The sequence below is a fragment of the Mesoplodon bidens genome (assembly GCF_964165515.1).
Source record: "Mesoplodon bidens genome assembly, chromosome: 6".
Classification (NCBI taxonomy): domain Eukaryota; kingdom Metazoa; phylum Chordata; class Mammalia; order Artiodactyla; family Ziphiidae; genus Mesoplodon; species Mesoplodon bidens.
In genome coordinates, this window is record NC_138162.1 from 46,437,963 (window position 1) to 46,462,834 (window position 24,872).

At 41.2% G+C, this 24,872-nt stretch overlaps 1 protein-coding gene across 7 annotated transcripts in view; it reads left to right on the forward strand.

The window, feature by feature from the left end:
- APTX (aprataxin) overlaps nucleotides 1-24,872 on the forward strand; it is an 82,321-nt gene that overhangs the window by 165 nt on the left and 57,284 nt on the right. For 3 of the 7 annotated variants that reach the window (XR_014016031.1, XR_014016032.1, XM_081236625.1), the window contains exon 1: nucleotides 23,123-23,486. Coding sequence is in view for 2 of the 7 variants with exons in the window: in XM_081236625.1 (XP_081092751.1) it covers nucleotides 23,419-23,486 (68 nt within the window). In the remaining 5 variants the exon portion in view is untranslated. The other 4 variants (XM_081236624.1, XM_081236622.1, XM_081236623.1 and 1 more) reach the window with 4 other exon arrangements.

The following is a 24,872-nucleotide window of genomic DNA, read 5'->3' on the forward strand; positions in this document are numbered from 1 at the left end:
GCACCTCTTCCCCGCTGGCGCCTCGTTCACCTCTTTCGGCGTCTCTAACCGGCTTAGTTTTTTAGCCTTGAGATTCTGGGAAGCCGCCGAGCACGAAATGCTGAGCAAGACGGGCCTGGGCCCCAGAGCAATCACCCACGCAGTCCAAGGCCTCGTAATTCACCAAACTGCGAAGTTGGAAGAGCTCTTAGTTCAAGTCCGGACCCGTATATACACGTTATTTGCTTTGGGCCTTGCCATACGTCGGGCTCAGGCGGCGCTCAATGGGGAAGCGTTTGCATTACCTTGGTGCAAACCGTGGGCCTTGTAGTCTCTCTGGCCAGGCGTTCACCGGGTTTGGCTAGCGGGGGACACAGTAACACCAGGAGTGGCTAACTGGCAAATAGTTTTAATTATTTGACCTAACGTTTAAGTCCTACTAGTCTATGAATCTGGATCTAGAGTCTGCAGAATGAGTCCTTCAGGCTTTCAAATGTTGAGTTCGGGACATAATGGAAGATGGGGTCTGTCTTCCTTATTCAATAACAAAACAAACACAGGAGGACTTAGCACCAAGGAAGATGGAGATGCAACGCTGGAAAATCCTGGTTCACTCAGACTTTAGTAGGGAGACAGGCAAGTCAGAGAACTGTAGGGGAATCCTGTTAATCTGATGGAACAGGGAAAGCTTCTCTGGGAAAGTGGCAGTTGAGCCGAGTTGTGAAGAAAGAAGAGTATTCCCAGCAAGGACAAAGTGCAAGGGAAGGCTATGATTAAGGTGTGAAAGAATATGATGTTTTTAGGAAATTGCAGGTACTTGAATATAGCCAGAGCTGAGAGCTGGAGTGACGGAAGGTGAGGCTTCAGAGCTAGTTGGCAAACACCTGTTGGTGTATGTTACTAAACTAAGAATTTTGAACTTTACCCTGGAGGCATCCCATGCTTATCAGTTCAGCCTTATCTCTTTAAATTGTAGCTTTGTGCATTTTCCCAAATGCACTTTTTCACCTGTTTGTGCTTGTGGTACGGCTGAGAAACACCTAACGTTTCTTTCTGTTTTTTTAGAAATTTTATTTATGTATTTTTGCTGCGTCGGATCTTCGTTGCTGCACGCAGGCGTTCTTCAGTTGTGGCGAGCAGGGGCTGCTCACTGCGGTGGTTTGTTGCGGAGGCCGGGCTCTAGGCGTGCAGGCTTCAGTAGTTGTGGCTCGTGGGCTCTAGACCGCAGGCTCAGTAGTTGTGGTGCACGGGCTTAGTTGATCCGTGGCATGTGAGGTCTTCCCGGACTCGGGGCTCGAAACTGTGTCTCCTGAGTTGGCAGGTGAATTCTTAACCACTGTGCCACTAGGGAAGTCCACACCTAATGTTTCTAATCTTAGATGTTACCTTCTCAATTATCACCTCAGGTATAAAGGGTTTTGTTTTGTTTTCTTAATTTTCAGTCACTAAAACTCCAATGCTGCCAGGCAGCGAGCTAGGGCTTGATAATATAAAAATCACGTAAGTCGTTTTCCCTGCCCTCAAGGATAAATGTTGACAAAAGAAGAGTATTGGGGTGCCAAGTAGTGGGAAACTTGCACCATCCAGATGAGTATCCCAGGCGGAGAGACCAACAGTTGTGAAAACATGAACAATTAAAAGAGAACAGTAAACAAACAGCTAATAAATATCGTCCATGTGTTATGTAGGCTTTGAAGTCCTCAAGTCCCTACTTTAGTGTAACGTGAACTGTGCGTTTGTGAGTCTAACATTGGTTAAGCATATGAAATAAGCATCAGTATGGTGTATATCAAATCACTTCAACGGAGAGTTTCCACAATAAATATTACCATGGCTAGTGTTTCTCAAGTATTACCATGTTTAGTGTTTCTTTTTACCTGAGGAACCCAACTGAAATTCCCACACGTTTTAGAAAGATGAAAGTATTATACAAACATGAAGATACCGTCTTGAGACTGAAACATTAAGACTATGAAATATGATATTGAAAATACTTTTAAAATCTGCAAGCTCTTTAAGCTTAATTCCTTTTTTCCAGTTATATATATATTTCAGATTATTTTCGAGTATAGATTATTACAAGTTAATTCTTTATTAAGAATAAAGGGCATAAAATTTGATTAAAAAAGAAAACTATGTATTCATTTGCTAGTATGTGCGTAGAATATTTCAGAAAGATACCCCAAAACTAGTAATATGGTTGCCTGTGGAGAGAGCTAGCTGCTAGGGGGAGGCAGATGGGAGGAGGAAGTTTCACAATATACCTGTTTGTAATTTTGGAATATTTAATCCATTTGAATGCAATACTTATTTAAAAAATTAAACTTAAAAATGTATAAAATTCCCTCCTCCCAATTCAAGCTTTGAACTAGTAACTCATCACTCCAGAAGCAAGTTAGGTGATTTTTAGTTGCCTTAAAAAACATCATTACGTATGTTTGACGGTTTTTCCTTCATAGAAACGTATGTAAGTAGTGCTGAAAATATGTGCTGCTAAATATCCTGGTTTTTCAGTAATAGAAGTTAACACTTTTAAGAAGCATTATTTACGTAAAATACAAAAAGATTAGCAGTAATTTAGAGTGTGATCTTTTTTGGTGCAGAAATAAGATCATATTATATACATGCTGTTTGCAATTTGCCCTTTTGGCTTAATTTATTGTCATCTTACCATGTTAGGATAAATAGTCTAGCTTGTTATTTTTAACGAGTTTATAGTGTATAGCATGCAGGCACTATATTTAACCATTCCCCTATTGAGCATTTTGGTAGTTTCCACTGTTTCATGGACAATGTTGCTGAGATATTCTCAAATAACAGCTTTGGGCACTCATGAAAGTATTTCTGTAAGACAGGCATCTGGAACTGAAATTGCTGTGTCAATGTGAATGCAAATTAAAAATTGAGTAAATAACTTTGCATATCAATTTGTACCCCTGTCAGCAGTGTATGAGTGGACCTTGCCAATGTGAGTTCTGTCTTTTTTTTTTTTGTCTTGTCTAATCTTAAAGGTTAAAAAGTGATATCTATTGTTTTAATTTGACTTTCTTAAATTGTGTGGTTAGCATCTTTTAAATGTTTACTGACTCTTCTTCTGTCACCCTGTCTGTTCCTCTCATTTGACCATTTTTCTGTGGTGTCCCTCCACTGTTTTAATGATATATAATAGCACCTTTATCTGTGATAGATAGTAGGTGTTAATGTGTCGTGTGTTGCAGTTATTTTCTCTAGTGTTTTGTAGCTTTTGACTGTATCTATATGTGTATATATTTGGACCATATAAAGTTTAAAATTTTTATGTAGATAAGTTTCAACTTTTTCTTTTGACTTCTTATTTCTTTTCTTCTCCTCTCTTCTTTTCCCCTCCTACTTCTCCTTCATTTGCTATGTTTAAAAGACTTCACCAATCCAACATTATATATTCTCCCAGGTGTTCTTCTAGCACTTTCATCGTTTCATTTTTCATATTTAAATCTTTATTCCACCTAGAAGTTCTTTTGGACTGAGGGTTATTTGTAATTAACTGAGCTTTATCTTTCTGCAGATGGTGAGCTAGTTTGTCTAAATATTTTAATACTCTTTCTCCTAACTCATGTGAGATGCCACTTTTATTGTGTACTAAATTTACTTAAATTTAATGTCTGGTAGACCTCTTTCTCCTCATTGCTCCTTCTTTTTACAATTTTCCTGGCATTTTCTAGTATTTTTCTTCTTCCCGATGAGCTTAAGAATGTTTCTGGCAGATTACCCAAGATCCCAACGCGATTTTGATTGTCATTACAGTGCTTTTATATATCAGTCAGTTTGGGAAGAACTAGCATGTTTATAATGTTGAATCTTCCTCTGTAAACAAGTTATATTGTGCGTATAACTATATATTCATTTTCTTTATTGTGTTTTATGCTTTTTTTTTAAGTTGAAGTGTAGTTGATTTACAATGCTGTGCCAATTGCTGCTGTACAGCAAAGTGCCTCAGTTATATACATAGAGACATTCTTTTTATAATTTTCTTTTCTATTACGGTTTATTGCAGGAGATTGGATATAGTCCCCTGTGCTATACAGCAGGACCTTGTTGTTTATCCGTTCTACACGTAATATTTTGCATTTACCAACCCAAATTCGCCATCCATCACTCTCCCTCCCCCCCTTGGCAACCACAAGTCTGATCTCTATGTCTGTGAGTCTGTTTTTGTTTTGTAGATAAGTTTGTGTCATATTTTAGATTCCACATATAAGTGATATCATATGCTATTTGTCTTTCTCTTTCTGACTTACTTCACTTAGTATGATAATCTCTAGTTGTGTCCATGTTGCTGCAAATGGCATTATTTTGTTCTTTTAAGGCTGATTAGTATTCCGTTGTATATTATGTACCACGTCTTCTTTATTCATTCATGTGTTGATGGACATTTAGGTTGTTTCCATGTTTTGGCTATTGTGAATAGTGCTGCTATGAACATAGGGGTGCATGTATCTTTTTAAATTATAGTTTTGTCTGGGTATATGCCCAGGAATGGGATTGCTGGATCATATGGTAATTCTATTTTGAGTTTTCTAAGGAACCTCCATAATGTTTTCCATAGTGGCTGCACCAACTTACATTCCCACCAGCAGTGTAAGAGTGTTCCCTTTTCTCCTCACCCTCTCCAGCATTTGTTATTTGTAGACTTTTTAATGATGGCCATTCTGACCGATGTTGAGCATCTTTTCATGTGCCTACGAGGCATCTGTATGTCTTCTTTGGAGAAATGTCTATTAAGGTCTTCTGCCCATTTTTCAATTGGGTTGTTTGTTTTTTTGCTGTTGAGTTGTATGAGCTGTTTGTATATTTTGGAGACTAAGCCCTTGTCTGTCTCATCATTTACAAATAGTTTCTCCCATTCTGTAGGTCGTCTTTTTTTTTTAAATTTTTTTATGGCTTCCTTTGCTGTGCAAAAGCTAGTAAGTTTGATTAGGTCCCATTTGTTTATTTTTGTTTTTATTTCTATTGCCTTGGGAGACTGACCTAAGAAAACATTTGTAAGATTTATGTCAGAGGGTGTTTTACCTATGCTCTCTTCTAGGAGTTTTATGGTGTCATGTCTTATGTTTAAGTCTTTAAGCCATTTTGAATTTATTTTTGTGCATGGTGTGAGGGTGTGTTCTAACTTCATTGGTTTGCATGCAGCTGTCCAACTTTCCCAGCACCACTTGCTGAAGAGACTTTTCCCCACTTTATATTCTTGCCTCCTTTGTTGAAGATTAATTGACTGTAGGTGTGTGGATTTATTTCTGGGCTCCCTATTCTGTTCCATTGATCCATATCTGTGTTTTTGTACCAATACCAAACTGTTTTGATTACTGTATGCTTTTTGTTTTAAACCAGGTCCTGATCATTTCTTCTTAAAGATGTTATTAGACATTGTCTTTTTGTTTCTATCACGAATGGTCTCTTTTCTTACCATTATATTTTATTTCAGTGGTGTGCTTTGTAACTCTTGCCAGATCACAAGTATCCATGGAGATAGCTGGAGATGACTGGAGGCATGGTAGGAGCCAATTTCTTAAGGGCCTGAGAATTATGCTAGAAGCTTGAATTTTATCTTGAAAGCTCTTGAGAGATCCTGGAAGATTTTAGGGATGGGGTGATATACCCTCTAACAGCTGACTTTTTTGGGGGGAGTGCCTGTCAGGCACTCTCTATAAATGTTGTCATATTTTAATCATATCAACCTTGTTTTACAGATGATTTGATCATATTTACATTTTAGAACAACCATTTGGATGCTAATGTGGAGGATGGATTCATAGGAAGCTTTTATGATGAGAGATTAGATTAGAATTGGTAAGGCCAGGACTTCCCTGGTGGTCCAGTGGTTAGGGTTCCATGCTTCCATTGCAGGGGGCACAGGTTTGACCCCTGGTTGGGGAACTAGGATCCTGCAAGACGCACAGTGTGGCCAAAAACACAAAAACAAAAACAGAAACAAAAAAACCCAAAACAAAACAAAAAAAGAATTCGTAAGGCCTACACAATAGAAATGGAGAGGGAGGGAAATATAAGTATAGAGGTAGCATCTGCAGGTCGCTTTGACTGGATGCAGAGTTGATGGAGAAGGAGTCATGGCTGACTTCCAGCTTTATGGCCTGAGCAAGAGGTTGGAGATGCCCTTCCTGAGATGAGGAGACCTGAAAGAGGAGGAAGAGGAAGCTGTGGTGGGGGCAGAGTTGGAGGGGAAGAAAGATGAGTTGAGTTTTGGGTGTGTAGAATTACTGCTATACTTTTTTTCTTTAAAAAGGAAAGAAAAATTTTATTAGAAAGTACAAAATGGAAAGTAAATTCTAGCTAAAATTCTAGTTTAAATGCTTGTATGAATTAATTTAAATTTCTTGCAACATTTAGTTTTTAATTGACTATGGGGCCTAGTGGGGCTGGAATTTTTTTGAGTGTCACCAATTTGTTCTGGTTCTCCTCTTATCTCTGTGACTACACATTGTCTCAGTCTTCTTTATGAACTGTTCTCCCTTTCAACCCCCAACCCCCAGTTGTTATTTTTTATTTTATTTTATTTTTAAAAATTTATTTATTTTATTTATTTATTTTTGGCTGCGTTGGGTCTTCGTTGCGGTGCGTGGTCTTCCCATTGTGGTGGCTTCTTTTCTTGCGGAGCATGAGCTCTAGGCGCCCCTGGGCTTCAGTAGTTGTGGCTTGTAGGCTCAGTAGTTGTGGCTCGTGGGCTCTGGAGCACAGGGTCAGTAGTTGTGGTGCACAGGCTTAGTTGCTACGCGGCATGTGGGATTTTCCTGGACCAGGGCTTGAACCTGTGTCCCTTGCATTGGCAGGTGGATTCTTAACCACTGTGCCACCAGGGAAGCCCTGTTACTTTTTATTTTATTTTATTTTTTTAATTAATTTTTTTTTTTTTTTTGCGGTACGCGGGCCTCTCACTGTTGTGGCCTCTCCTGTTGCAGAGCACAGGCTCTGGATGCACAGGCTCAGCAGCCATGGCTCACGGGCCCAGTCGCTCCGCTGCATGTGGGATCTTCCCGGACCGGGGCACGAACCTGTGTGCCTTGCATCGGCAGGCAGACTCTCAGCCACTGCACCACTAGGGAAGCCCGCCTGTTATGTTTTAAATAAACTTTTAATTTTAGAATAGTTTTACATTTACAGAAATGTTGCGAGGATAGTACAGAGAGTTCCTGTATACCTGGCACCCAGTTTTCCCTGTTGTCAGCTTCTTAATAAAAATGGTACAGTTGTCACAACTAATGAACTAAAATTGTTACATTATTATTAACAAAAGCCCATTCTTTTTTTAAATTGAGTATAGTTGACATATAATATTATATTAGTTTCAGGTGTACAACAGACTGATTTGATATTTGTATACACTGAAAAATGATCACCACAGTAAGTATAGTTACCATTCATCACCATACAAAGTTACAATTTTTTTTCCTTTTTAAAATCCATTCTTTATTCTGATTTCCTTAGTTTTTACTTAAGGTCCCTTTTCTGTTCCAGGACCCCATCCAGAATACCACATTACTTTTAGTCATCATGTCTCTTTAGGCTTTTCTTGACTGTGACAGCTTCTCAGATTTTCTTTATTTTGGATAACCTTGACGGTTTTAAGGAGTACTGGCCAGGTGTTTTGTAGACTGTCCTTCAATATGGATTTGTCTCATGTTTTTTTCATGGATAGGCTGGGTTTATGGCTTTTGGGGAGAAAGACCACAGAGGTAAATTGCTAGTTTCATCATGTATCCAAGGTACATACTGTGAACATGACTCATCACTGTTGATGTTGACCTTGATCACCTGGCTGAGGTAGCATTTGCCAGATTTCTCCATATTGTGAAGTTACTCTCCCCCCACCCCCGCCACCTTTTTCCATCCTGTACGCTTCAGAAGGAAGTCATATTCATCTTGATATCGTCAGCATGAAGGCATGGTCTGGCACAGAGTAGTAGTGTTTGTTGAACTTAACTGGTTCCCTGTTATTTTGTGAGTCTCACTGAAGTCCTGACAGATAATTTTCTCTGTTTTATCAATATGAAATAAAAATTAGTGAATTTGAGTAACTTCCTGAAAGTCACACATTAAGTGGTCAAATTGGAATTTGAACCCAGTCTTTCTGAATGCAAAGCCTGTGGTCTTTACCATTCTGGCTTCACAGAGACTTGTATTTACTTTGGCCATCTTCCCTAAGTACTTGTAATACAAAAGTGTTTATAGATAATGTGGTTAGATCCTTGGTTATATGGAACTTTCATTCTTCTATAATTCATCTTTTCAATTTAAAGTTGTATTTTAGACTTCTTAGCCTCGAAAAGGGGAGACGTCTGTGCCCTGTATTGCTTGATCCAATTCCAATGGAATGTCTTCTTTTTAATTCCCTACAGAATTGTGGAGGGTGGGTTGCAGCAGGGCCATACTGGGAAAATGGATACCAGTTAGGATGCTATTACAGTTGTACAGGACTGGCTATATAATTTGTAAGACTCAGTGCAAAATGAAAACATAGGGTCCCTTGTCAAAAATTTTTGAGATGGGAATCCCCTGGCAGTCCAGTGATTAGGTCTTGGTGCTCTCACTGCCACGGCCCGGGTTCAGTCCCTGGTTGGGGAACTAAGATCCCGGAAGCCGTGCAGCACAGCCAAAAAAAAGATTATTGAGAAATTCGAGACAGTGACAGCAGAGCCTTAAACCTAGCATGGGGCTCTTCTAAGCATGAGACCCTGTGTGACTGCACATCACACAGCCATGAATCTGGCCTTGCAGTAGAAGCAGTAGGCAAAGAGGGCCAATATTAAAGCTGTGGGAGTAGGATTGGAGAAGAGTGATAATGCAAGATATTAAAGAGGTATACCTACAGGGATTGATTGATGATTAGATGAGATAGGTGAGTGGGCGGATAAAATATGGAATGTAAAGTTTCTGATGGGGTAATACTATTCACTGACACAGGAAATCAGAGGACCAGGTTAGCTTTGAGGGGACAATAATGAGTTCAGTTTTAAACATATTAACAACCGAGTGTGGATATTCAGGCAACACTTGGATATACAAGTATTCATAGAAAAAGAGCAGGAGGATACAATCAGAACTGATAGTACTTACTTATCTCTGATGTTGAGGACCAGGGTGGAGGGTGGCCACCGGGTGGGGACTTTAACCTTTTAAAGAAAGTATTCATGTATTTCTTGTATAACTGAGAAATAATATTTTTATTCATGAAAATCAAGTCACAAAGTATTGTGTTTGTAAGAGAAATGGATTGAATCTGAAAGCAAAAGTTTGCAAAAGTTTATACAAGTAAAAAGAGAGGCATTTATGAAAGAAATAGATTTGCAGCTGCATATTTTCTGTTGCCAGTAATACGATACACATTCAAAATAGGCTGTTAGTTTACTATTCTTTAATTTTTTTGTTGAGCACTCACAATCTATTGGTTGTTCTACAGGGTGTATAATTTAAAAAATTTACATAAAATTTTACTCTTAATTTGTATCTCTGTGTGATCTTGGGAAAATTACCAAGCTTCTCTGAGTATAGTTTCTTTATTGGTAAAGTAGAGACGAAACTAACTTTACTGGGAATGTGAGAATTAAATAGGATTATAAGTGAAAGTTCTTTGTAAACTCTAAATTTTGTAAATTCCTACCCTTTAGCTCTGCACCCTTCTTAGTGAGCCTCCCATCTCCTTCCCAGTTTCATCTCCAACAGCCTACCTTCTCAACTCATTTTCTCACCACCTCCTGAACATCATTTGTACTTTTCTGCTTCCTTAACTTTGGTCTCATTCATTTGTTTAATCAACAAGTGTGTATTGAGCATCTCACCTGCCTCGAGGCTTTGTTTAAATATCACCTTCTCAATGAAGCCTACAGTGTCTACCCTATTCAAAATCACAATCTGCTCTTCCTCTTTAGCACTCCCAATCCCCCTTAACTTTTTTATATAACTTCACACTCATGACACAACAAATTACTTACCTATTGTCTCTTCCCGCTATACCCTCTTCCCAAGAGAAGTAAAGTTTCATTTAGATAGAGATCTTTGTCTGTTTTGTTTTATGATGTATCCCAGGCATATAGAACACTGCCTGGTACAGAGAAGGTACTCAATACAAGTTTATGGAATGAGTGAATGAATGAATATGCATCGTGCCAGACTTTAAGCCAGGCACCAGGTAGATAGTTGTGAAGAAGCAGAGATGGTTCCTGCCCTCATGGAACATCCAGCTTAGCACTATAGTGGTTTTTCTGCCTGCTTGGGCTGCCCTCCTGCAGGAAATGTCAGTGACTAATTGCTGAGTTCAGAGTAGCCTTTCTGCTCAGCAGTGAGCAATTTTCAGATAATTTTGCTTAAAAAAAATTCTGATAGGAAGAGGGGGGAAAATAGCAATGCATTTTCTTTAGTCATTCTAAGTTAAAAGTCAACAATTTTCCCCAATGCAAGGCAGAACAGTATCCTCTTTAAAGCGCCAGGCCTTATAGATTGTTGAAAGAGGTCATGGAGTATAGCTAGTTTACTTTTTCGTTCTTTCTTTTTAACCTGAAGAAAGATGGTTGTAATTTTTCATGCCATTGAAAATGAAAAGATGTGCAGTAAACATGTTTATTGCTGTCTTTTTGTAAATTGTGAAATGCTTCATCCATGAGATCTTGACCTATTTCTTCAGGTCCTCTATATACAGTTGGTCAATATGAGTTTTTATATTGCTAGAACTCTTTTTTAAGAAAAGAGGGGAAAAAAGAGCTCAAATTGAGTGTATTTAAAAATAATCTGCTGACCCAGCACACATAAAACAATGTGTCAGCAGCTATTCTTTCTCTCACTCTGTTCTCATACAGGCAACCGCACAATCCATGGACCATCCAAGGCTGGGGGGCCTACCTGCAAGATGGAATAAAGAATTAAGGAATAACACTGCTGCACAGGTATGCAACTGAACTAAATGATTTTTAATATCCCTTCCACATGGAGACTATTGATCTTGATAATTTAAACTCCCAAATCCTGTTTGTCCTCATTTATTTGAATAATCCAGTTGATAACATTTTGTGTATATATGTCTTCTAAATAACTATTTTAATTCTTCACCTCACTTTGCTATCAAATATCTTCTAACTTAAGTTTGATATCCCACCTTAATTTCTTTCTCTGCATGTAAATTCTGATGTAAATATGAATTATTTTTGCTCATGATCTTTTTGTCAGAAAAAATTGATGAAATGAAACTCTTGTGGAAGTAGCCTCAATCTATTGTAAAATATTTCTGTGGTGTCCCATGAACCCATGATATGATGTCAAAAATTTACTCTGCCAGATTTTTATTATCGTCTTGCACTAGGTAACAACTTAACTTTGTTTAACAATTGTTGCATTGTGAATAAACTCTACAAGATCCTCAACGAAACAAAGAACAATACAAAATAAGAATTCAGCTCAAGCAATGACCCCTATGCAAGGTCTCCTCTGATGCTTTTGACTGATTTATAAGCCCTCTTGTGTGCTAACATCACCCTGTAGATACACTTCTATCATAGCATTTATGTAAATGTATATAATGTATTATAAACATTGATGCCAATGTCTTCTTTTAGAAAGTGTTCATAGACATTTCCAAGGATACAAGAAAAATCTCTGAAACAAAAAAATCACACACACACACACACACACGATGCCATAAATTAAAAGTGCAGAGAAGAAATAAAAACATGGCTAGAGACAAAATAGAGCCAGGGACAAAGCTAAAAATGCAGATAGGAATGACCTTCACATTTGCTACAGCTGGGCCATGAATTTGTCTCTAAGCTGACAGCCTCGTTGGTCCTACAGTTCGTGGTGTCCCTAGGTAAAAAACAAACCTGTTACTCTGGAGAAGTAAAACTGTTCCCAGAATTGAGATCAGATTGGACTGTCTCCCAGGGATGCTCATGAAGAGAACATTATGTTATATGAGGAGCAGTGTCCTTGACAGCATCCCTGACAGGGTGTCTAGTTCACAAGGATGCCTCTTACAGCCTGATGGCAGCACACCAAAAAGGGATTCATGGGTTAAAGCACTGTTTCTGAGGTGGAGCACTCTCAGTGATCATGGCTTCACAACATTTTATTTCTCACACCTAGTACAGTTATTGGCATATAGCAGGTGTCAAAAAGTATTTGTTGAGTGAATGTCAAATGGAGAAGACATAGTTCAAAGGCTCCCTCTAAAAGGCCCCTCTGATTACCAAGACCTAACGTCCTGCTCCCCAACTCTGCACCCCTTTTTAGCTATCAAGCGATGCAGTTATGAAATATTTCTTCTACTGTTGGGGTAAATTGCCATTTCAGTTTTTTTTTTTTTTTTTTTTTTTTTTTTTTGCGGTATGTGGGCCTCTCACTGTCGTGGCCTCTCCCGTTGCGGAGCACAGGCTCCGGACGCACAGGCCCAGCGGCCATGGCTCACGGGCCCAGCCACTCCACAGCATGTGGGATCCTCCCAGACCGGGGCACAAACCCATTTCCCCTGCATCGGCAGGCGGACTCTCAACCACTGCGCCACCAGGGAAGCCCGCCATTTCAGTTTTAATATTAAACTTATCATGTCTTCTCCAAATAGGGGAGTGAGGCTGGGCCATTTGTGTGTGGGTGTACACACTTGCTGGTGGTGGTAGTGGTAGTTTTGGGTCAAGAAAGTACTCATCAAACTGGGAGGTCAGTTTGCTAGTGACCTTCACAGTGCTACTGGCTTAGATCCAGACTCCCACATCCAGGCTGTTCTTCAGAGCAGAGGCAGAGTTGGTGATGGTGCCACATTGGGCCTTTGTCATTGGTCTGTGTGCTGAGCATAAGGAAGACCCAGTAACAAGTCACAGGGGCACTGGCATTAAAAGAGACTCAGCGCTGGGCTAGCAGCTCCTGACTCAGGGCTCCTTATAGTCCTGTAGGGTGACGGGGGTTGAGCTGAGCTCACGAGTTGGAGTTCAGTCACTTTAGCTGGCAGAGTTAGAGGCTTGGGTTAGGCCCTGGTATAAGGGTTTTCTTCCTGGTGTGTGTCACCATCTCTCATTCCTGTCTGTCATCTTCTTGTTGTCATTGACATTGTAAAGGTGTTTTAGAGCAGGAACGCGGTCCCTCTGTGCAGCTTTCCACCTGCATAATCACAGGGGTGTCTTCATCATGATGAGGGAACTCTTCATCTTCTGGTGTGAAACCTTTCCTTGTTCTTGCTTCAACAGCAATGACACTGCCAGGGCTAGGACAGGAAACTGGGAGGGGCAGTGCAGTGGCAAAGAATATAGACTCTGGAAGCTGACTCCCTGGGTTTGAATCCTGGTCCCATGACAAACAAGTTACTTATTCTTTCTGTGCCTCAGTTTCCTCATCTGTAAAAAAGGATAATAATGGAACCAAGCTCATAGGGTTATTGTGAGGACTAAATTTGATGATACATGTAAATTGCTTAGAATAGTGTCTACATGTAGTAAACATTATATAATAATGTTTGCTCATAATAATAATAAAATAACAAGTATTACTGTCCTATTCGAACAGAAGAACTAATATAGCTAGTAAATCAACATAATATTGACTTACTAAAATATTGATTGAGTGCCTACTATGTGGTAGGGTCTTTTCTAGGTCATTGAAACAATGTTGACCATGATAGACATAACCCTCATGGAGCTTACAGATGAATGGGGCCGCAGACGTTAAACTAACAATTACACCAGTATAATTAATTGTACACCAGCATCTCTCTTATTAGGGAAGTTGAACCTTGACCCAGGGTTCAGGCATTTTAGTCTTAAGAATTCCAACATACAGTAGAAAACAGCACCTCTTTTTTTTTTTTTAAAGAAGAGTGTTCTTGTTATCTCATGCTGTATGACAAAATGCCCCCCACATTGGTGGCTTAAAATAACAACAGTAATTTTCTTGCTCAAAATTCTGCAATTAGAGCAAGGTTTATCAGAGATAGCTCATGTTTGTTCTGTGTGGTGACTACTGAGATTGCTCAACTAGGGCTGGAGGGTCCATCCAAGCTGGATCACTCACATACTGTCTGTTGGCTGGGAGCTTATCTGGGGCTGTTGACCAGGACCCCAGTACTCCTTCATAGGATCTCTTCATGTGGCTAAGTTGGGCTTCTCACAGCCTGGCAGCTGGGTTCTGAAGAGAAGCACCCCGAAAAGATAGGCCACAATGTGCAGGCACTTATCAAGGCTCTGCTCACATCCTACTTCTTCTTCTTTTTTTTTTTTTTTTTTTTGCAGTACGCAGGCCTCTCACTGTTGCGGCCTCGCCCATTGTGGAGCACAGGCTCCGGACGCGCAGTCTCAGTGGCCATGGCTCACGGGCCCAGCCGCTCCGCGGCATGTGGGATCTTCCCGGACCGGGGCACGAACCTGTGTCCCCTGCATTGGCAGGCGGACTCTCAACCACTGTGCCACCGGGGAAGCCCTCACATCCTACTTCTTAATGTCCCTTTGGCCAAAGCCAGTTCCTTGGCCAAGACCAGAGTCAGTGTGGGAGGGGACTATACAAGGGCAAGAATTCTGAGAGGAGAGAATCAATAGGGTGTAGAAAAGTAATAGACTGCCATAGAGAGAAAGACTAAATCTATGTTTTCTAAAAAATTTTTTTGTCCTTTCTTCTCCTTAATCACGTATGCCATATCCCCTATCTCTGAGACATCAGGGAGAAGTCACATATGTGGGAAGTGAGGTGTCTTCTGTATCGAAAGTCCTTTGGAGAGTGGTTAAAAACTTCTGTTACAGGCCATATAATTTAGGCCAATATTATTCTATGTTAAATAGATGTTTTACTCTCATTGAAAGTATGGTGAAGAAAGAAAGAGTAAATTTAATTAAACTGTGTTATTTTGATGTGCAGAGCTGGATCTTTGCTAGTGAAAAGAGTGACAAAGTAGGAGGGTCCCAGGGTTGTCTGAATAGTGTAAAAGTATAGATATACAAATTTGTTGTCAAGAGGAGCCAAACCACGGTCAGGAAAATGCCACTGGGCATCCAGTCTGAAGTATAGTGAGAAAGACAAATGGGAGAAATCGCAGGTAGGTCAGTATCTGAAGGACACGGACAAGTTCAGGAGAGCAGAAGAGCTCAAAAGTGAGTCTTTGAAAGCTGAGTATGTGCTGGAACTGAGCTCCCAGCACTGAACGTTCCTTAAAGGGAGGGGCTGGGTCTGGCTTGTTGCCTTCTCTGTCCTCAACACCTAGCTCACTGCCAAATACAGAGGACGCACTCCAAGCGATTGTTGAATGGATATAGACATTGAGGTTTGAAGAAACTGCAGGTTGTAAACCATTCCCTCTCTTTAAGATCCTGGTGCCATAAAATAATTAGAATGACTCTTTAAAAAATATGTACCCTTTAAAAAATATGTCACTCTGTGGTGGTTGGAGGTGGCGGGGCTCAAAAAGTCACTCCTCTGATTAAAATCCTTTGATGGTTTCCCTTCCCACCTAGATATCTAATGGCTTCCTTTGTTCTTTTAGGTCTGTACTCAAAAAAAAGCCTTCCACAATAAACAAAATATCCTCATCACTTTCTATCCTGCTTTTTCTTTATAACGTTTATCCCCACATGACCCATATATTTCTTCTTTTTTTTAAAAATTTATTTAATTTATTAATTTTTGACAGCGTTGGGTCTTCGTTGCTACACGTGGGCTTTCTCTGGTTGTGGCGAGCAGGGGCTACTCTTCGTTGCGGTGCGCGGGCTTCTCATTGCGGTGGCTTCTCTTGTTGTGGAACACAGGCTCTAGGTGCGTGGGCTTCAGTAGTTGTGGCACGTGGACTCAGTAGTTGTGGCTTATGGATTCTAGAGGGCAGGCTCAGTAGTTGTGCCACATGGGCTTAGTTACTCTGCGCATGTGGGATCTTCCCGGACCAGGGATTGAACCATGTCCCCTGCATTGGCACGCGGATTCTTAACTACTGCGCTACCAGGGAAGTCCCTATCCATATATTTCTTTTTTATGGTCTGCTTCTCCCCACTAGATTGTAAGCTCCTTGAAAGTAGGAGCTTTATTTTCTTCACTGTGGTATAGGCCCTGGCACCTAAAACAATGCCTGACATGTAGAAGCTACTCAAAAATACTTGTTGAATGAATGAAAAAATGTACCAAGCAATGGAAAGCTAGAGCTTCTCTGATTTCATCTGGCTAGAGGCCAAGACCCTGGAGAATCTTGGCCTCTAATGGGATGCAGGTGTCCATGTGGGCTCCTAAATCCACATCCCTCCTACTTGACCAGAGGGAAGAACTGATCTTGACAATGCCAGGAGCCCAGGCCCTCCTGTTCTGGAGTTACTGTTAACTCTGTGTAATTGTGAGGTTGAGGGCCTGGATAGTACAAGATTCATATGGTTTGGGAATGGTACCAAGGGCAGCTGCATCAGTCTTTAAGTTAGCTAGAGTACTTTTCCAGCTTCCAACCAGAGAACCTTGACTGAACGGGTTCAAAAAATTGAAAGAAATTCCCTGTGTTGGGTATGTGGATAGACAAGGAAAAAGTGGTAGATAGGATTCTGAGAGATAGATAACATCTCGTTCAAAAGTAAGACTAAAAGTTACTGAGTTTAGTCAGATTTGTGTTTTGAAATATTTTCTCTAGTTGCATGTAAATGGATTGGAGGGGGCTGGAGTGAATTAGGGAGAAAATAAGGAAGAACATTCCAGAGGAAATAGCATGAACATCAAGGAATGCAATAGAGTATTACAGCTGTGCCAGGGCTTAGCAGGGATAGCTCATCTATCTCTCTAGAGTACTGAGGAGGAGGGGGTGGAAGGGTAAGAAGTTCAGCATTGCTCGTACAAGGCTGGCAATGAAGAGATGGTAGAAGGTAAGCAGGATAAGTTAGAATTAGTATGTTTATAAGAAATTTTAGGAGAGACCACCACAACATCTGCAATTTACACAAATAAGAATTGGTGAATTGAAATGAAAGTTCTAACAGGAACCATCAATAGTATGAATGTTAGTCCTTGGGATTACAGTGATGATCCCCTAAACTCTTGCAAAGTTAGATTCTTGAGAGAGTTAAGCTATGAAATCAACACATAGTGGGAGAGGTTAACTAGTATTGAAAGTAGGAGTTGAAAACAAAGTGTAAATTATAGGTGGAAAATTTTAAAGTTAATTGCAGGGTATAGTTTATGGATACATTAGCATGTTTACTCTGATGTATAGAACAACTTCTCTACTGGTGCGTCAATTATGGGTGTGACTCTAAGAATTTAAAAAGATTATCATTAAAAACTTAATCAGAAATGACATAGCTATTTCACCATGAAACCTAATGTCAAAAAGGTAATATTCACAGAAACACCGTCAAGTTTCTCATGAAAAATTTTAAAATATTTTATTTGGATATTTAGCCAGAATCAATGTTATTTTCTCAAATGGTCTATTTTAAATTTTTATCACATATAATTATAAAGAAAATATAATGATTTTTTTCACCAAGTTCCTCATAGACCTTAAGGTGACCCCAGTATGATCTGCATATATAATTTTATCTTTGCGTCGTGACATCAAAAAGTTGGGAAGCAGTAGGAGTTACTAACTTACCAAAAAAAGAGAAATAAAATATCATTAGAAAATATTCAGGGACTTCCCTGGTGGCACAGTGGTTAAGAATCCACCTGCCAATGCAGGGGACACGGGTTCGAGCCCTGGTCTGGGAAGATTCCACATGCCACGGAGCAACTAAGCCCGTGCACCACAACTACTGAGCCTGCGCTCTAGAGCCTGTGAGCCACAACTACTGAGCCCGTGTGCCACAACTACTGAAGCCTGCGTGCCTAGAGCCTGTGCTCTGCAACAAGAGAAGCCACCGCAATGAGAAGCCCACGCACCACAACAAAGAGTAGCCCCCGCTCGCTGCAACTAGAGAAAAGCCCGCACGCAGCAATGAAGACCCAATGCGGCCAAAAACAAACAAACAAACAAACAAATAAATAAAATATTCAGCAGGAGTGTGTAGGTTGTATTCCCCCAGAAGCATACACAAGGCAAGGATTTGAGTGCAGTTAGTTTGTTTAGGAGCTGATGGCAGGAAGCATCAGTAGGGGAGTGGAGAAGTGAGACAGGGATGGGAGGGAAGCAGTACCGGTGGGTTAATGCACAGGTTACCCCTCTAGACAACTGGGGCTGGAGAGCCTCTGGGAGACAGAGTAGTTTATGCTTCAGAGTTGTTTCACCCCAGGGGTGTGGAAACAAGTTTACCCATTCACTTCTTTACATCATTTTCACTACTCCCAGGAGTGTAAATCCCATCCCTTCTGGCCTGTATGCAGTCAGAGAAGGCTCTTGGGGCCAGAGGAAGCCTTCAGGCAGAGTCGTAGGTACTTGCAGTGAGAAGTTTTTGGATATGTGAAAGATGCAACTACATGTGTAGCTCACTAGGTTTTGGTCCTATCCCCACTAAGTGACTTCTATTAGTTGCCATCTGACCTCGGTTGGCCTACAGAGAAGAATATGTCTTGTCTTATCCAGTTGCTACTGCCTCCAAAATAGCTCTTAAATCAGTCCACTTCTGTATTCTTGTCCAGGCTGCCAACATCCTTTGTGCTACATCAGTAAACTCCTAACTGCTCTCAGCCTTTCTGTTCTCATCCTCCCGTCCAATCCGTTCTTCTTCACAGCAGCCACAGTAATCTTCATAAAATGAGAATCAAATAATGTTGCTCCCTGGCTAACTCTTTAGGGTTTTTTCATTGACTATAGGATGAGCTTACATACAGTTCCTGAATGGTTTACTATCTGACCCTCACTCATATATCACCGTTTTCCTCTTACAGTCTACTCTTGAGCTCCATTGAATTTCTGTCATGCCTGAAAGAATATGCTAAAAGCCCTACTGTAGGGCTTTTGTACATGCCCTTTCCTCAGTCTAGATTATAGACCTAGAATATTCTTCTACCAAGTTTTGTCTGTTTCATTTTCATCTTTCTGGACTCAGTTTAATTGTCCTTTCCTTAGATAGGTCTTTCCTGACACCCCTCCCCAACCCCTCCCACTCTACCCTCTCTCCTGCAACAAACAAACAAACAAAATTTCCTAGCTATATTTTCTCTCAGAACTCTGTATTTTTCCTTTTGAGAAAATCTCTGAACCAGACCACTGCAGCCTCCCCAGGTTGGTCCTCTGGTTCCAACTGCCTTTCCCTTAGACCAGGAGTCTCAAAGTATCAACGAAAGAAGGGCCTTTAAGGGACGGGACAGGTTACATAAATGAGTGGGTGGAGACAATGGCAACTAGAGAGCACTTGGCAGCCACTCCAATTCCAACTATTTGTTGCCAGAATTTGCTGGATTTCTTGATTTTTTCCCCAGGAGACCAAGAATCCTGATTTTCATGCAAGATTTTCTAATTTCTAACTGTTATAATTTAAAAAATTACTCCCCCTGAGCAAAATAGCCAAAACAATCTTGGAAAAAGGAAAAAAACCCCAACAAAGTTGGAGGTCTCACACCTCCTGATTTAAAAAGTTATTACAAAGCTACAGTAATCAAAACAGGGTGGTACTGGACCAATGGAATAGAATAGAAAGCCCAGAAATAAACCCTTGCATATGTAGTCAAATGATTTTCAACAAGTATTCCAAGACCATTCAATGGAGGCAAGACAGTGTTTTCAACAAATTGTGTTGGGAAAACTGGATATCCACATGCAAAAGGATGATGTTGGATGCTTACTTTATACCATAAAAAAAAAAACTCAAAATGGATCAAAGACCTAAATGTGAGACCTAAAACTGTAACACATAGGGGAAAAGCATCCAATGATTTCTTGGATATGGTACCAAAAGCATAGGCAGCAAGAGTAAAAATAGATAAATTGGACTACATCAAAATTAAAAACTTCTGGGGCTTCCCTGGTGGTGCAGTGGTTAAGAATCTGCCTGCCAATTCAGGGGACACGGGTTCGAGCCCTGGTCCGGGAAGATCCCACATGCCGCAGAGCAACTAGGCCTGTGCACCAGAACTACTGAGCCTGCTGTCTAGAGCCCGTGCTGCACAGCAAGAGAAGCCACTGCAATGAGAAGCCTGTGCACCACAACGAAGAGTAGCTCCCGCTCACCGCAACTAGAGAAAGCCCGTGCGCAACAACAAAGACCCAACGCAGCCCCCCCTCCAAAAAAAATAAAAAAATAAAAAAAAACTTCTGTGCAGGGCACAGTTGACAGGGTGAAAAGGCAACCTATGAAATGGGAAAAAATATTTGCAAGTCATATATCTGATAAGGGGTTAATATCCAGAAGATTAAAAGAACTTCTACAATGCAACAACAATAAACTAACATGATTTAAAAATGGGCAAAGGACTTGAATAGATATTTCTCTAAAGAAGATATACAAATGGCCAAAAAACATATGGAAAGATGCTCAACTTCGCTAATCGTTAGAGAAATGCACATCAAAGCCACAATGAGATATCACCTTACCTTACACCCATTAGGATGACTGCTATTAAAAGAAAAAAAACCCAAATCAGAAAATAACAAGTGTTGGCAAGAATGTAGAGAAATTGGAACCCTTGTGCACTGCTGGTGGGAATGTAAAATGGTGCAGCCGCTATGGAAAACAGTAGGTGGTCCCTTAAAATATTAAAAACAGAATTATGAATCAGCAATCCCAATTTTGGGTATATATACAAAATAATTGAAGGCAGGATCTCAAAGAGATACTTGTACAACGATGTTCACAGCAGCCTTATTCATAATAGCCAAAAGGTGGAAGCAGATGAATAGTGTGGTGTATACGTGCAATGGAATGTTTTTTAACCTTGAAAAGGAAAGAGGTTTTGACACTTACAAGTGAATTAACCTTGAGGACATTATGCTAAGTGAAATACGCCAGTCACAAAAAGACAAATACTGTATGATTTCACTTACATGAGGTATCTGGAGTGGTCAAACTCATTGTAACTTAAAGTAGAATGGTGGCTGCCAGGGGTTGGGGGCGGAGGAAATGGGGAGTTGTTTGAGTTTTGGTTTTCAAGCTTAAAAAGTTCTGGGAGGCTTCCCTGGTGGTGCAGTGGTTAAGGATCCGCCTGCCACTGCAGGGGACACGGGTTCGAGCCCTGGTCCGGGAAGATCCCACATGCCGCGGAGCAACTAAGCCCGTGCGCCACAACTGCTGAGCCCGCGTGCCTAGAGCCCGTGCTCCACAAAAAGGGAAGGCACCGCAATAAGAAGCCCGTGCACTGCAACGAAGAGTAGCCCCCACTCACGGCAACTAGAGAAAGCCCGCGTGCAGCAACGAAGACCCAACGCAATCAAAAAAAAAAAAAAAGTTCTGGAGATAGGTTTCACTACAATGTGAATATTCTTAACACTACTGAACTGTACACTTAAAAACACTTAAGAGGGTAAGTTTTATGTTATTTGTATTTTGCCACAATTAAAAATTGAAAAAAAAATTTTATTTGAAAAAAAGAAAAAACCAAACCAAACCAAAAATCCCCAAAACTCTGAGTATACTAACAAAACACATTTATCACAGTGTGTGGTTTGAAGCCTTTGCCTTCCATCAGTGAATTTCAAATCTAAGCATGTACAATATTAGGATAACCTGGTGGGCTTGTTAAACATATTGCTGGGCCTCGCCCCTCAGAGTTTCTGAATCAGTAAGCCTGGGGTGAGGACTGAGAATTTGCATTTCTAACAAGTTCCCAAGTGTTTTGAGGCTACTGCTACTGATCCAAGGATTATACTTTGAGGGCTACTGCATTAGATAATACCACAGGCTTATTCTCTATTAATCTCTATATATGTGTTTGTGATAAATCTTTGGTTTTGGAGTCCTTGAAAATTTTGTGCCTGCCATGCCCTGAAGCCGTGCATTATGCCATGTGACCCTGCTTCTTGGGCCGGTAGTATGCTATAGAGAAAGGGCTAGACATAATAGGCTGGGCATTTTTGCACAGTATATGTTGAATAATCCAATTAGAATAATCCAATCCAGTTTTGAATGCAAGACACAACATAGGCAGGTAGGTTGAAGTAGAGGCTAAGAGAAGCTTAATTCTGAGGAAATAACTGGTCAGGTCACCAGAATAGCCTCTCTTTACGTCGAGCAATGTGAACCACATTCCACTGCCATGAGGCCTGTGTGGCCGCTGAGAAGCTTCCTGTGCTCCTCCACTTACTGGTGTGACCCTAATATAAACCTGCATCTTCTCTGCTAACAACTGCAAGTCTCCCTTACGTGTTTCCTGGAAGATCCTCCCACTCTGTTTTTATAGCTCTGATATCTCCATCATACCATTGAGTCTCTGCTTTCCTTTGGAAGGAAACGATATTCCAAATGAGAGAGGAGTTTTTCCATCTGCCAGAATGCGTTCGAATAATCGCAATATATGACTCTTAGGGAACATCTTGGAATTGCCGTAAAAATCGGTAAACACATCTCATTACAACATCCTGCTTCTCTCCTCCCTGACTGCCCCTCAGCCAGTTCATTTAGTGAAGACAGCATTAAAAAATCTTAGCAGGTTTCTCCGCTAAGGTTTCTCCCCTCCAGTCCTTTCTCCCCCAGAATAGGAGAAAGCAGATTGTAGCTTTGAAAGGGGGCGGCCACAAGCAGCTACTGTCTACAGCGCAAAAGGTGGCCTTAAAAGTAGTGAGCTTTTCCTTATGAAGGGAATGTCAGAGGCTGGACGACTGCCTAGAAACGGCCACCGAGAGGAGAGCAGCCTGAAGTCTCTCCCATTTCAGAAACTAAGAGGTGGTGACGGGGTAGCAGCTCTCGCATAGAGTGATGCTGAGAAAGCTCGTCCTCTTTGGGATAACTGCCAAGATCCAAACTTGGACCGTGGCCCAATACGGGTCCAAGTGGGGCGGGCACTTCCCGATCCGGGCATCGGGCGAGACCCTGTCGGCAGGTAATCACTGGTTGCTCTCCAGTCTGTCTCGCGACGTCATCCCACAGCGCCGGAAGTGGAGGAGTAACGTGAGCTTGTCAGCCTCCGCCGTTTCTAGGTAAGGCGCTTATCGGCCTGCCTCTTCTGCCTGCCGGGTTGGGAGCAGTGGCAGTGAGCCTCAGGCCGGGTCCGCTATTGCCTCTGAGGTGATGTGCCCTGAATAACGCTCTCACGGCTTCTTTCCCTGCAGGTGTTGCAGCATCCTCGGGCTCTAGGGCTCTAGGGCTCTGGGCTTCCCATTTCCCGCCTGCCGTGTTTTGGCGGCGCTCACGTTGGCCTCCGTCCCACTTCGCGTTCGTTCACCTGTGCCCCTGACACCTGTACCTAGCTTGGTCGGAACACAAGCAGAGGAAAGATTAGAGAATGGGCATTGTCTAACCCAAGGAGGCGGCGCAGCCTGTCAGGAGGGACATTGTTTTCTCCAGAAACCTCCATGAGAGGAACTTGAGGGCCCTTCACAGCGTCCTCAACAGGCCTTACAGGAAGGCCAGAAGAAGCAAGCCTTTTCTCATGCAGACCAGTGATAGCGGTTCAACAAAGCAAGGATATAATTTCCATGTGGAATTAATGTGGTCCAGGTTTGGAGCCTTTTGAGAATTTGATTTATATTGGGCGTCATTAGAACACTTGAGACAGGACTCTTCACGTGGGAAGACACAACAGATTTGTGCCCTTTCACCTTAGTTGCACAGTCAGTGCTCTCGGATGATCGTTTTACATTTCCTTAGCTCTTGCTTTCATCCTACCTTCACTATTAACAAGAGTGATAGTAGTGTTGAATGCTTGTTTTTTGCCAGGTACTGAACTTCTTAATTTAGCCCTTGTGACAACGCTGTGGTGTAGAGCAGTAATTAATATCGTTTTACAGCTGAAGAAATAAAGACTTAGCTTAAATAACTGGCCACAAGTCGCACAGTCCGTAGGTGGTGGAGGCAAGATTTGAACTTGAGCAGTTGGATTTTAGAGGCTTGGATGTTATCCACTATTTTATGTTGATTTTCCTCAACTGTTTATCAAGCTCCCAAACACCTTACTCTGTTGTTGTCTACTATTTTAGGGAGAAAATTGAGGTCATCCGATGTGCTCTCCCTCAAATTTCTGCCCCTGCCTTCCCTTCATACAGTCATCTAGATTACACCTATCTTTACCTTTCCTTCAGTATCAGAGGATGAGCTGTCTCCTGATCAAAGCAATTTCCTTTATTTTTGCTTCTGACCTTTCTTTTATATTTTCATCTATGAGACCTTGTTTTCATTTGTCTTTTGTGCCCTTGTCTATGTCAAGATCAGGTTTCTCATATCCATGTGTGTGTCCCCCCACCCACCCCACTCCCAAGCCAGAAAGAAAGAAAAAGTTCCTAGTGATCCATCTTCCTTTGGCTCTCATCCAGTAACTCTCTTCCCCTCTCATCCAAACTTTTAAAAGAGTATTCTAAATTCTGTCTCCAACTCCTCACCTCCCGTTCCTTTCTGCAGTCTAGTTTTCAGATCTGTCATTCCCCTGAAATTTTATCCTGTAGTCACTAGTGATTGATTATCAAACCAGATAGACATTCTTCAGTCATTACTGGATTCCTTTGCTGCTTTTGAAACTTGATGATACCTTTCACTCCCTACTCCTTTGCTTCTCAGGACAATACACTCAGCTGATTTATTCAACAAACATGTACTGTGATATAGAGATGAACAAGTCAAAGTGCCTCCTTCCTTTAAAGAGCTTACATTCTAGCTGTTTCTCCATGTGCCTCTCTTACCAGTCATTTCTCCTGTGGATAGTCTTCTTCCTCCTCTCCTAAAATGTTGGGTGTTTACAAGACTTGTGACTTTGGCCCATTGTTCTTTTCATTCTGTACACGCTGCCTAGGTGAGCACATCAACTAGCTTGGTTTTAACTCCCTCCTGCAGGCTCCCAAATTGAAGTGTCAGCTTAGATCTCCTCTGAGTTTCGTGCTCACCTCTGACTAC